The 14,131-nt window shown below is 37.9% G+C and overlaps 1 protein-coding gene and 1 long non-coding RNA gene across 12 annotated transcripts; one reads left to right on the top strand and one right to left on the bottom strand.

The window, feature by feature from the left end:
- Positions 1-2,089: 2,089 nt before the first annotated feature.
- On the top strand, positions 2,090-11,288 carry LOC147481780 (uncharacterized). Of its 7 annotated transcripts, XR_015204837.1 has the most exons (7): positions 2,090-2,104; positions 2,273-2,372; positions 2,791-2,837; positions 9,026-9,194; positions 9,694-9,926; positions 10,261-10,603; positions 10,769-11,288. It is a non-coding gene; the product is annotated as an uncharacterized LOC147481780 (long non-coding RNA). The 7 variants fall into 7 exon arrangements; XR_015204836.1 differs by lacking the exon at positions 2,090-2,104 and having other exon boundaries at positions 2,225-2,372; XR_015204834.1 differs by lacking the exons at positions 2,090-2,104; positions 2,273-2,372; positions 2,791-2,837 and adding exons at positions 8,125-8,500; positions 9,368-9,492 and having other exon boundaries at positions 9,668-9,926.
- LOC147481779 (serine carboxypeptidase-like) lies at positions 10,801-13,547 on the bottom strand. Of its 5 annotated transcripts, XM_086577786.1 has the most exons (9): positions 13,208-13,547; positions 12,897-13,038; positions 12,718-12,813; positions 12,404-12,546; positions 12,258-12,313; positions 12,009-12,097; positions 11,665-11,923; positions 11,414-11,547; positions 10,801-11,305 (listed from the first exon to the last, which is right to left on the bottom strand). In XM_086577786.1, exons 5-9 carry the CDS (start codon positions 12,265-12,267, stop codon positions 11,195-11,197), a joined length of 603 nt encoding a protein of 200 aa, XP_086433912.1. In that variant the 5' UTR covers positions 12,268-12,313; positions 12,404-12,546; positions 12,718-12,813; positions 12,897-13,038; positions 13,208-13,547; the 3' UTR covers positions 10,801-11,194. The 5 variants fall into 5 exon arrangements, with proteins under 5 accessions (XP_086433912.1, XP_086433911.1, XP_086433915.1 ...); XM_086577785.1 differs by having other exon boundaries at positions 12,897-13,547; XM_086577789.1 differs by lacking the exon at positions 12,258-12,313 and having other exon boundaries at positions 12,366-12,546; positions 12,897-13,547.
- Between the last annotated feature and the right edge of the window lie 584 nt (positions 13,548-14,131).

Raw genomic sequence — 14,131 nt, 5'->3', positions numbered from 1 at the left:
ATATATACACTCTTATTCACTTTATAACCCAATATTTTTTTTTTCGTCGATGAAATTAAAACTTTGGAATTGTTCATCCAGTAATGGTTTTGCAATTCATGTTGCATTTTCAGGTGCAGGTATAACCTTGGGTATGCATTTGTCAACTTCACAAGTGGTGTTGTGCAAATCGAGATTTTACAATGCATACCATAAGTTCAAGTGGATAATACTACATCCGGTAAAGTTTGTAATATAACACATGCTAGGATTTAGGTGAATTTCTTTTTCATTTAGTTTTTCTTAACACTAAAGATAATATAGTCATGGAGAGAAACAAAATATAATATTCTTCATTGGTTTTGTTCTTAGTTTTTTTTTTTTTTACTATGTTGTCGGTTTGGCATTATTAACTAGATAACATGGATAGAATAGTTTAGACTTTTAGTTATTATAGCTCCATTGGTTGGTTTTCTTATTGTTAGAATGTATATGCTTGATTTTCTTATTGTTTCTTTTTTGGATTGGTATAGTAAGAGGTAAGTACAATATAGATGTATAGGATGAGATACCCTTCGAAGTGAGTACAAAGGATGAAAAACTAGAAAGATAAAGTTAGTACAACTCCATGAATAGAGAATTTCTTATTAGAATTGGCTATGTTTGGTTAGAGCCTATTGAAGAAGCATTGGGACCTCAATATTGTGGTTAGAAGCAGTAAATAAGCTTCATGTTACAATTTTACGTGTCTGTTGGCTCCCCTATCCAGCTGTCTAACCCTGCCTATTAGAATGGTTTTGATTTTTGTGAGACCATGGTTTAAAGAAGCTGTTTTTTGAACATGATTGATCTAAGTGGATCTTGGTAGATGACGTTGGAAGGATTTACCAGGGAGCATTGTTTGGTAGAGGAATAGTTGTTAAGTTGTTTTATGTTCCATGAGAAAAACTCAGATTGAGCAAGAGATCTGTAAGAGGGTAAGGGATGGGAGATGAGTTTGTTGACACAGTGTTCCTCATTAGTGTTAGGGAGATATCTGTGTGAGGGTAAGGAACGGGATATGTTAACGAGCCGGTGAAAAGATAGAACAAAGGAGAATTTTGGATGGGTTGGTTCGAGATGGAATGCTTTGTTTACGAGTGTGAACAGAAAACCGAGGTATAAAACAAATGGTTGAACTCAATATTGAATCCAAGTGACTTGGGTATTTGAAAATACACACGGAAGGAGAAACCGGTTGTTTGAATCCACGAGGAAGACTCATAATGTCTTAATCAGTTCTTTTTTGCAGTCAGGTATCTGGTACCTGTATGATCTGATACTCTGATCCAGTATTTTAGACAGATTTGAGTAAACAGATCAGGGGTTATGTTTGATTATTACATGAGTTCTCCATTAATGAAAATGGATTTTATTTGTTTTAATTTTTTGCAGCTAAACAAAGTCTTGCTATTACACGTTCTGATACATGTATGAGAGACATCCGTATTTTATAGTTCTCTAATAGATTCAATAGAATCTAGAAAGAGAGTGTTTTGATCCAAAGATCAAACACTTTGATATATAATAGCAGTCCCTTTTCCTGCTCTCTGAGGGTGTCCACGTAGGCTAATTTTAAGTATCCTTTTTACTCACGAGAAATCAGGATGGATTAAGAAAAAACTGGCCGAACCACTTAAAAAGTAAAGTGGGGAAAAAACTGCGATAGATGTCTCCCACTTAAAATGGAAACCCCACAAATCGCCAGAAGCCCGAATCGTCATATGTCGTCCTGTTCAAGGGTTTATGCACCAGTGTGGTTTGTACCAATTAGAGTTGGATTTAAGGGAAATCTAATTGTGATGAATATTTATAAGTCAGTTTTTTTGACATAAGAACCTCTGCGATTCTTATCCATTGCTTGGATTCTCTTCCCATAACTTTCTCTCTCTTCTTTGGACAAACACAGGCAGGTTAGCCGAATTTTTATTGTTATTTTTTTTTTTCATTTTTCATTTTTTTCCCATTGAAATCCATCTTCAGATAATGGGTTGGTTTATTCCATGTTCATCTTTGTTTTTTTGAAGTGGAAAGCCTAGATAGTTCAACACAAAATTGCAATAGTATTATGGAAAGCTGTCATTCTGTTTAAAGTCATGGTTCTTCAGTGGTCATGTGCTTTCTTTGTCACAATGCTTGATCTTGATGTACTTAATCTTTTAAGTTTTGAAATAGGTATATCCATCTTCAGAGAGGGCTTGGAGTCATGCCATGGAGAAAAGACAGTTGCCAGATGGGCCAAATGCACGCCAAGGCACCTTATTGGTAGACTGAGGAAGGCAGTCAAGTGGGCTACTCTTTTTGCTGATTTATGTGGCACCAAGGGGAATTCTGGAACATCACTAGAAGCTAAGGTATGTTGGTTCTTCATTTGGTTTTAGTTTTCACTTTTTGTTTTAATCCATTTTAGTTCATTTGATAACAATTGTAAAATTTTTACTTTCTTCTCCAAATTTTAGCTTTTCAAAACACCAAATTTTTTGGAAAAGCAATCACCTCCATGAAACAATAAAGCTTCTATCGTGATGTTGATTTCATTTCACTCGAAGAAAAAGCTTCCCTTCTCTCATTCTCACAACACCGAGAAAATTATTTAGAAAACAATCTCCTCGGACTCAATCCTTTCTTGCTAAAGTTCCTTTGATCTCCTCGGGATTTCGATGCTATTTTTTAATTATAAGTTACCATTTTAAAATGCAATATAGTGTGTTTGGTTTTATCTTTTCTATTATCCCCAAGTACATTAATTCCACGTGTTCTTTGATATTGCAGAAGATTCTTCATCCTCACCCATTGAGATGAAATCAATATCGATCAAGGTACAAGGATTTTTTTTTCTTTAGTGGTTTAATACTTTAGACAATATAGATTCCTATATAGTTTGTGCCATCTTCTTATTTTCAAATGTTCTATTAATGATTAAAAAAAAAACATGATTCTAATCTCTAGATTAATGTTGTATTGCTTTTATTGAATCGTTCTTTGTTTGTTTTGTCATTTGGGGTTTTACTGTTTGATTTTATCTCGGAGTTAGTATGAAATCATTAGTTCAAATGTTAATACTTTTATTTCTAAGACGCATTTTACTAATTGTCTAATTGACATGGTATCTTTCTATGGCAAATGCTTTTTGTTCACCGGGATTCATTAGTTCAAATGTTAATACTTTTATTTCTAAGACGCATTTTACTAATTGTCTAATTGACATGGTATCTTTCTATGGCAAATGCTTTTTGTTCACTGGGATAATGATTTTGACTTCAAGTAAAGATGCTCTCTAAACAAGACCATATTTTAGTATTCAAAATATTCATTTCTATTTATCTTGTTGAAGTACAATGTACGCAAATTCACATCTTATCCCAAATGTGAGGTATTACACTGTTAATATTCTATTGGTGACCATTCCAATTGTACCAGAGGTCCACTGAGCTAATATAGACTTACTTAGACAAATGTTGATATATTGGCTAAGCCAATGGATTACACAATTCGGGTATGTAGAACTCTTAAGCATGAGCTATTGCCTTATTCTACTTGGTTAAGGAACCAGACAATCAATGTTCTCTCATAATGGAAGTGCTAAGATATTCTTCTCTTCCACTTCTGTTAGTTGCTCTGCCAGTCATGCTGTTTTCTTCTGAGGCGGTTTGCAATTTCATGAATTCGTCCCTTCCCCGATAATTCTTGCGACCTTTCCTCTTTTAAATAGATAGCCAATAAACCTAATCTTTATATATATATAATAGCAGTCCCTTTTAGAGCGCTATGAGGGTGTCCACGTCGATAGGGGGATTACGAGAAAAGTGGAGAAATAAAATGAGAAAAACTTGCCGAAACTCAAAATGGAAACCAACAAAACCCACGACTCTCTCCCGCACTGATCTCTCTCCCACTCTCTCTTCTCTACCACCCAACCTAAATCGCAAAACCCTGTTGAAGTACAATGTACGGCAAATTCACATCTTATCCCAAATGTGAGGTATTACACTGTTAATATTCTATTGGTGACCATTCCAATTGTACCAGAGGTCCACTGAGCTAATATAGACTTACTTAGACAAATGTTGATATATTGGCTAAGCCAATGGATTACGGTTAGGGTATGTAGAACTCTTAAGCATGAGCTATTGCCTTATTCTGCTTGGTTAAGGAACCAGACAATCAATGTTCTCTCATAATGGAAGCGCTAAGATATTCTTCTCTTCCACTTCTGTTAGTTGCTCTGCCAGTCATGCTGTTTTCTTCTGAGGCGGTTTGCAATTTCATGAATTCGTCCCTTCCCCAGTAATTCTTGCAACCTTTCCTCTTTTAAATAGATAGCCAATAAACCTAATCTTTATATATATATATAATAGCAGTCCCTTTTAGAGCGCTGTGAGAGTGTCCACGTCGACAGGGGGATTACGAGAAAAGTGGAGAAATAAAATGAGAAAAACTTGCCGAAACTCAAAATGGAAACCAACAAAACCCACGACTCTCTCTCGCACTGATCTCTCTCCCACTCTCTCTTCTCTACCACCCAACCTAAATCGCAAAACCCTAACTCTGAAAGTCGAATCAGTCCCTCGAATTGATTTCTCTTCTCTCTTCTCACTACATCCTTTCTTTACCACTTAATCCCTAAGTCTCTCATTTGATCTCGAGGCAGCAGACGACCCGATCTATTCCCTTGATTTTTTGCTTGATAGATTTGAGGGTTAGTTATTTATTCTCCTTTTCATTCCATCATCATCACCGTCCACTCATCAAAATGGTATGACATCTAAAAATCTCTTTATTCTTACTAATCTTCTTTTATTTCTATGTTCACTCAGCCCAACTTGGAGGTTGAAGTTCCAATCTTTGACGACCAAGAGTTGGGGAGTCAACCTACTTAGACCGGTTAGATGTGCGAGGCGAGTAGTGTAACATCACGCCACAAGATCTCAACCCAACTTGGAGGTTGAAGTTCCAATCTTTGACGACCAAGAGTTGGGAGTCAACCTACTTGGACCGGTTGGATGTGCGAGGCGAGTAATGTAACATCACGGTTGCGCATCTCAACCCAACTTGGGGGTTGAAGTTCCAATCTTTCTTTGACGAACACTTTCCAAGCTTATACGTATTTTGTATAATTAATCATTAGTTAATTAGCTAAGCGTAGTTAATTTTCATGTTTACCGCTTTCATAGTTTTAAGCTCACCCACCCCTACCCTCATATTCTCGGTTCTCATAAACAACGTAGGACACCAATCTAATTGTAGAAGTTCAGAATGAGGAAAACTAAATAAGAAGTTCGATTCTTAAAATGTATAAAGCCCAGACAAAGTTTAAGTTTTGGAAGTTTAGTCTTTTGGTTTACTTACCAAGAGTTGGGGATTCAACCTACTTGGACCGATTGGATGTGCGAGGCGAGTAGTGTAACATCACACTCGCGCATCTCAACCCAACTTGGAGGTTGAAGTTCCAATTTTTGACGACCAAGAGTTGGGGATTCAACTACTTGGACCGGTTGGATGTGCGGTAGTAGTGTAACATCACGCTCTCAAGCAAGATCTCAACCCAACTTGGAGGTTGAAGTTCCAATTTTTGACGACCAAGAGTTGGGGATTCAACCTACTTGGACCGGTTGGATGTGCGAGGCGAGTAGTGTAACATCATACTCGAGCATCTCAACCCAACTTGGAGGTTGAAGTTCCAATCTTTGACGACCAAGAGTTGGGGAGTCAACCTACTTGGACCGGTTGGATGTGCGAGGCGAGTAGTGTAACATCACGCTCGCGCATCTCAACCCAACTTGGAGGTTGAAGTTCCAATCTTTGACGACCAAGAGTTGGGGAGTCAACTTACTTGGACCGGTTGGATGTGCGAGGCGAGTAGTGTAACATCACGCCACAAGATCTCAACCCAACTTGGGGTTGAAGTTCCAATCTTTCTTTGACTAACACTTTCCAAGCTTATCATTATTTTGTATAATTAATCATTAGTTAATTAGTTAAGTGTACCACTCCCCTCATATCTTCTGTTCTCATAAACAACGTAGGACACCAATTGAATTGTAGAATTCTTAGAATGTATAAAGCCCAGACAAAGTTGAAGTTTTGGAAGTTTAGTCTTTTGGTTTACTTACCAAGAGTTGGGGATTCAACCTACTTGGACCGGTTGGATGTGCGAGGCGAGTAGTGTAACATCACGGTCGCGCATCTCAACCCAACTTGGAGATTGAAGTTCCAATTTTGGCGACCAAGAGTTGGGGATTCAACCTACTTTGGACCGGTTGGATGTGCGAGGTAGTAGTGTAACATCATGCTCAAGATCTCAACCCAACTTGGAGGTTGAAGTTTCAATATTTGACGACCAAGAGTTGGGGAGTCAACCTACTTGGACCGGTTGGATGTGCGAGGCGAGTAGTGTAACATCACGGTCAGCATCTCAACCCAACTTGGAGATTGAAGTTCCAATTTTTGACGACCAAGAGTTGGGGATTCAACCTACTTGGACCGGTTGGATGTGTGAGGCTTAGTAGTGTAACATCATGCTCATGCGATCTCAACCCCCTAACTTGGAGGTTGAAGTTTCAATATTTGACGACCAAGAGTTGGGGAGTCAACCTACTTGGACCGGTTGGATGTGCGAGGCGAGTAGTGTAACATCACGCCACAAGATCATCAACTCAACTTGGAGGTTGAAGTTCGGTCTTTCCACGACCAAGAGTTAGGGAGTCAATCTATTTGGACCGGTTGGATGTGCGAAGGCGAGTAGTGTAACATCGCCACAAGATCTCAACCCAACTTGGGGTTGAAGTTCCAATCTTTCTTTGATTTAACACTTTCCAAGCTTATCATTATTTTGTATAATTAATCATTAGTTAATTAGTTAAGCGTAGTTAATTTTCATTTTACCGCTTTCATAGTTTTAAACTCACCTACCCCTACCCTCATATCCTCTGTTCTCATAAAAAACGTAGAACACCAATATAATTGTAGAAGTTCAGAATGAGGAAAACTAAATAAGAAGTTCGATTCTTAGAATGTATAAACCCCAGACAAAGTTTAAGTTTTGGAAGTTTAGTCTTTTGGTTTACTTACCAAGAGTTGGGGATCCAACCTACTTGGACCGGTTGGATGTGCGAGGCGAGTAGTGGAACATCACGCTCGCGCATCTCAACCCAACTTGGAGGTTGAAGTTCCAATCTTTAACGACCAAGAGTTTGGGATTCAACTTACTTGGACTGGTTGGATGTGCGAGGCGAGTAGTGTAACATCACGCTCGGGCATCTCAACCCAACTTGGAGGTTGAAGTTCCAGTCTTTGACAACCAAGAGTTGGGGAGTCAACCTACTTGGACCGGTTCGCTCGCGCATCTCAACCCAACTTGGGGGTTGAAGTTCCAATCTTTCTTTGACGAACACTTTCCAAGCTTATACGTATTTTGTATAATTAATCATTAGTTAATTAGTTAAGCGTAGTTAATTTTCATTTTACCACTTTCATAGTTTTAAACTCACCCACCCCTACCCTCATATCCTCTGTTCTCATAAAAAACGTAGAACACCAATATAATTGTAGAAGTTCAGAATGAGGAAAACTAAATAAGAAGTTCGATTCTTAGAATGTATAAACCCCAGACAAAGTTTAAGTTTTGGAAGTTTAGTCTTTTGGTTTACTTACCAAGAGTTGGGGATTCAACCTACTTGGGCCCGGGTTGATGTGCGAGGAAGTAGTAGTGTAACATCACGCCACAAGATCTCAACCCAACTTGGAGGTTGAAGTTCCAATCTTTGACGACCAAGAGTTTGGGATTCAACCTACTTGGACCCGGTTGGATGTGCGAGGCGCAGTAGTGTAACATCACGCATTTCAAGATCTCAACCCAACTTGGAGGTTGAAGTTCCGATCTTTTACGACCAAGAGTTGGGGATTCAACCTACTTGGACCGGTTGGATGTGCGAGGCGAGTAGTGTAACATCACGCTCGCGCATCTCAACCCAACTTGGAGGTTGAAATTCCAGTCTTTGACAACCAAGAGTCGGGGAGTCAACCTACTTGGACCTTTTCCTGGTCTATGAGGGTGTCCACCTCAGCAAATTTAAGTACCCTATTTTACTCACGAGAAATCAGGAGGAGAGGGATTATAAAAAAAATGGAGAAAAAAACTGCATAGATGTCTCCCACTTATAATGGAAACCGCCTAAAATACCCACCGTTCCCCAAAAAAAAAAAAAAAAAAAAACCCCCATGACTAAAACTAAAAACCTGTGAACTTGATCCATTTTGAAAGACTAAGTGAAGAAGAAACAGACTGGTACGTATCACGTTTAGCAGAGACTTAACCTCAGGTCTTCCGAGAAGGTTAAGCAAAAATAAAAACAATAACTCCCTACCATAAGGAGAACTGATCGAACTGATTGAGATGGATTAGAATTGGATTCGGGATGCACATATGCTGCTGTGTCATTATCCTGTCAAAAGAATTTGTTTGTGGCAGATTTCATTTAAGGTATGTGTGTGGTGTGAGCATTTAAAGTGGTAAATATGTTTCCCTATATGAATTCAGAATGCTGCCAAAAATCCTAATTCCTGTCAAAGGGCCAAATCCTAATTATGATTTGTTCTGTTTTTGGTTATGTTCCAATAATTGTTGTTCCCTTTTTTTCCTTTTATCTTTTGAATAAGAATTAAACGGGGTATCTTAATTTTGAGAATTGAATATGACAGTAATGGTTTTGAGAATTCCTGAATCTATAATCTCGAAAAATTTAGTTCGAACTTTGACAGAAGGGGTTTCGAGAATTCATGAATCTACAATATAGAGAACGTACAAAAGACACACACATACTTACATTGGGGCAAATACAAAAATCAGCAAGATACAACCTATACAACATCATTGATCTGAGAGAGCTAGACTATTGCAATACATAGTGTAGATTTTGACTTCCTCAAGTTCCACCTCGAGCTGCATGCCATGTATGTCTAAAAGAAACTTATTAAGATTTCCCTTTCATCTTTTTGATCCTGCAAGCATTGGTATTTGCTGATGCTAATGCAATAAAGCAAAATAGCATGAAATTGGGTGCTGGAGAAGATCTGTATGCGCTGTTCGCTGGGATTCTCACTATGAGGCCATGGAATAGGGTCATTGACCCAGCTGCTGATCAGTTAGTTATAAAAGGCAACGGTCAGAACTCCAGGTTATTTGCTACTGATACCATTCTTTATCAATTAAGTTTTTGGCTTGGAACTATTTAAATTACTATATCAAGCATGTACACTAGAATGAGAGTTTTGAGTTTTCACACTGTGACCTTGATAATAAGTTACATTGTACACCTTATTACTGAATACGGTTATCCTACCCATGCAGTAAGTTCGGGAAGGCCATCCTACATTGTCCCTCAGAGCCATCACCCATAAGAACGCTTTGATATCTTCAAAAAGAATAAGAAATTTTTAGCATTGCAAAAATGTTGAAGTTGCAATGGAGATGTGGTTTGTATAGTTAATGAATGGCTGTATTTGTATTTTTAGTTTGTAGAGCCTAAAAGTCATAACTTTAATCTAGACCAACAATACTAGGTCTATCAATTGGTATTTCCCGTGAAATTTTCATTATTATTATTATTTCTAATGTATTCATTTTGGGTTAACCGTTTGTGGCTGACAGAGTATTTTTCGACTAATTGAACGAAGTATTGACAAGAGACCTTGCTGAAGATGGTGACTCCTATGCGTACTAAAATTGGATTACCTCGATATGGTGTCTTCTAAGATTGAAACTCTTTGGATTCAGTTAGGGCCTGATATATCTGCTGGTGCTTCTGGAACTGATGCATTATTGAATGGATTGGAGATATTTAAGCTCGGTCAAAGACGGGATCTTTCTTATCCATCAAAGTCTTCAGGTTCGGGTGGAAATGCATCAGGTGTGCAAATTTTAAGTACCCTATTTACTCACGAGAAATCAGGAGGAGAGGGATTATGAAAAAAAAAATGGATAAAAAAACGGGCGATAGATAAACTCACGACTGTTCCCAAAATAAAAAACTTCCCAAAAAAAAAAAAAAAAACCCCACGACTATACCGTATCGATCATTATTTAGGAAAGCATTTGGTGCAAAACTTGGTAACATTTTCCGTAATTTTTTTTTATTACCATCGTGGTTGTTGTTGTTTTTGCTACTGCTATTATTGTAGTTGTGTTTTATTCTAAGACCTGTTTGCTCTGTATTTAGCTTTTGTTTTGCTTCCACCTGACAGTTGGTGCTCCCTTTTGCAAACCATTTATTTTTGCTGCTGTGGAACCGTGATAACATTGATAACATTCAGGTGATACATTCCAGTTGTTTATTTTCAGTTTTATTATTCAGTTCCTTTTTAGTTCGTTTTTTGTTAGTCATACAATTGGTTCTTCTTTTGTCCCCTTTTCTGTTGTAAGATCTTAACAGATTTTCCAGAACTTATTGGAAGGCTTCCCAACTTTCATAATCTAAGATACATGGTGTTGAGTGATTGGTTTAGTGGTTCTTATATCCATGCGGCAGTTAATTTCCTTGGGAGATTCCCCCACATAGAAACTCTTGCCTGGGAACGACTTGATTAGGTATTAACCATGATTAGAGTATATTGTTTTAAAAGAAATGTATATCTCCTGCTAATATCAGTATATTTCTTTTTGTGTTACCAGGTTGAGGTACATATACATCCTTAGTAGAGTTAGTTATTAACAATTGAGCGCTATTTCATGTCTTTTTTTTCATCTTAATAGATTGACATGAATCCAGAAACGGAAGAAGAATATTGGATAGACAACATGCCATTGCAGAGCATATTTGATTATGTGAAAATCTTTGAGATTGGAGAACTAAGAATGTGTACGGATGCCCTAGCATTTCTGGAGGTTTTGCTTAAGAGAGCCATAGTTTTGAAGAAACTGATTATCAAAAGGGTAACTAGAAAAAGATATGGCATGGACATGGAAGAATTCAAAAGGAAGCTGGTAGAGCTCCCGCGAGCCTCTTCAGGTGTCTCATTTTTGCTTTTTGGGGAGTAAAACTGCCTCACTTGAAAAGTGGAAACCCCTGCTTCAAGCCTGATTGCGCGCTACATGTAAATGAAGTTACATTAAGGTGTAGATTATACATTGAGATACTCGCTTCTGTTATGGTTGTTGAGCAGTGTTTTCTCTGCCCAACTAGGTAGAGTCAGCAACATCTGCAGTAAGTTTGTCCGTAGTCCACCTTTTCAGCATCTCCAAGGCAGCCTTAGGCTGATCCATTGGAACCATATGACCAGCATCATGGACCTGTTTGAAGTCGGAGAAATTAGTATCGATCAAGACATTTCCTACCTTTTTAAATACTAAGTTAGAAAAAAGGTGTTTAGTCATAACTAGGTTTTTAAAGATGAGGACCTTAAGGAAACTGACAGGACCGTGGCTTTTCAGTTGTCCGGCTTCTTTACCATCCACTAGAAATGGAATGGTGGGTGATCCAACAAACTCTTTCTGACCAGACCATTCCATGGCATGAACCCACCTTGAGTTTCCTGCTCATATTACAGATACACACTCAGACATACATAACTATGAATACAACTTTAGAAACAGCTGAGGGAAGTGAACCTTGGACAGAAAAAAAAAACAAAAAAACAAAAGAAACTTACCAAGCCAGTTGCATATGAGATCATACTCTCCAGCATATATGAGCATCTTGATTCCATCCTCAAGGAGAGCACGGATTCCAGCTTCTAGATTCCGCATCCAGTCCATCAGCATGGCTTCATATACAGTAGGGCTACAAGATACGAAATCAATCTCACCTACACCAAGTGATTCTCTGCCTGACTTCTGATTCAGGAATTTTTCCATGTTTGAGAAATCATAGCAGAGACTGCCCTCACATTTCTTTCTGATATCATAGTACTGCAAATGGAATATTTTGTGGGTACTCATGAATGATGGAAATCTTTGGAATCAGTAAAAACCATAATGGACATAAATGTGTTACATTTTTATCTCCTGCAATCCCCATGATCTTATTGAATATGGTAGTACAAACGACATAAGAAGCCATGCAGGCTGTTCTCCCGTTGGTGCCTGAAACAGTTTTTTCACTGTCAGACAGTGATAACATGGAAGCAACAGAATTAAATTAAATCTGATCCACAAGTGACCTTAACAAATATTACCAATTGAAAGATGAATGAAAATACAAAAAAGTTGTATGTAGTTATATCAAACTAATGGCAATACTGACGTGTCCACATTAGAGTAAAAAGGGGTGCTGACGTGTTTCACTGGGAGCATTCTCGACTGTTCAGTATTAAAGTAGGAAAAACAATTTCATCAAGTTAAGAAATAATACTTTACCACAGGTACAGATAGCTCAGGGTTAGAGCAAACCTTTCCACAAAAGAGCAACATTTTCCCCTCAGTTTCCCAAGCAATTGATGATTCTCCTCCAAGATATCAATAGCACTAATTGCAGCACTTGCAAGGTAAGGAGGCAAGGATGCAGAAAAAACATAGCCAGAGCTACTCAACCGCTGCAAATAATGAAAGAGTGAGGAAGCAAACAAACATTAGTGCAACTCATCATCACTACTTAAAAACAATAAAGGTCGAATCAGTTTTGAATAGCGATAAAAAATTCTAAGAAGATTCAAAGTTCCATTTCCTGTTTGCTAGACGTTAATCAAAACTAAATCAGCACATACTTGATGATCAACCACTCTAACACTTCCAGTACAAAATCCACCATCGGTAGCCAGTGCATATCCCATGGAAGCGGTTATAATATCAATCTTATCAACCTACAATAACAAAACAATAAATATACTAAGAGCACCATTGAGATATCAGCTTATCAATTGAACCAAGTGAATTTCAAACTTACTGGAACACCGTAATGTTCAGTCAAGATCTCTACTAGAACTTCCAAGCACCCCAAATGAGTTGCTCTCATCTAGCAAGACACGAAAACGAAATTTCTCCTTCAGTCTGATAATCACATCCAAAGGAGCTATCTGTCCAGAGTTCTGTAATCATTTGCAAACAAAAAAAAGGCATGTTCATATCGTGAACCACCTAAAAGTACAAACCCTCAAGAACATAACACCATGTTGTTTAAAATAAGATATGACTTGCAAGGTTATGTTTTATTAATAGTTTTCAAAAGAAAGCATTTGCAAGATCAGGAACTTGCACCATTTGCAAGATCTGTATGACGTCAGTGGTGAGAAACAGATGTCGTGAAAGAGATTAACCCCTTTTGAGACTACTACTAACAGTTATTGACTTATTTCTATATTTTCCCACAGGTAGTTGTAAGTTTTTGGGAGAAGATATCATTAATAACAAATTTAACATATCAAGTCTTATTTCAGCGAGTTCTCTTAACAACTTTACATTAACGATTAACGGCCTTATCTCTTTCACACCAACATGATTTTGAGTTCTTCTTACTACGTAGCTATGTCTACAAGAAAGCGATGGTCAACCAAAACACAAACGGGGTGTCAATCAACCCCTCCCACAAATTCAACCAAAACAAACAAAATTCCTTTATAAGACACTAGAATCACTGGACACCCAATCAGGTCAAGAATAAAAGAATTTTTTTACACCTTATTCAACATGTTTGCTTTATTACACTTACGTATGGCATATAAGACAAGATGTATCTGCCAAGGTCTCTCTCTCTCTCAATCTACGATAGTGTGAGTGGGATGACAGCCATGAGGATGAGGGAGGTGGTTATTTCTTTAGCAAGAGGAAAGAGGAGTTAGTTGACTCAACCCAAAAACCTTAAGCCACTAGGTGCCAAAAAGGGCAGAGGCACAGTGGATAAGCTCGGAAAAGGAGAAAAGAGTTTAAATTTTCATCACAAAGTTATGGGCTCAACTCACTCAGATTCGAGGTTAGTTAAATCAAGAAGTGGAAAGAATCTTTTTCAGAAGTTGGATCAAAAGCTGAACCCTGAGTAAGCCAATGCCCCTTGCTTAACAATTTAAGGAAATGGTAAAACTAATTTCTAAGATACATGGACCACATAGAAGATATAAGTAAAGAAGGAAAATGGATGTTACCTGTGCCAAATTCGAAAACATCCTCTTCTGAATAGCAGAACCC

The sequence above is a fragment of the Coptis chinensis genome, chromosome 8, assembly GCF_015680905.1.
Source record: "Coptis chinensis isolate HL-2020 chromosome 8, ASM1568090v1, whole genome shotgun sequence".
Taxonomy (NCBI): domain Eukaryota; kingdom Viridiplantae; phylum Streptophyta; class Magnoliopsida; order Ranunculales; family Ranunculaceae; genus Coptis; species Coptis chinensis.
The sequence above is the reverse complement of the archived record's forward strand: the minus strand, read 5'-3'. Positions and strand labels throughout refer to the sequence as shown.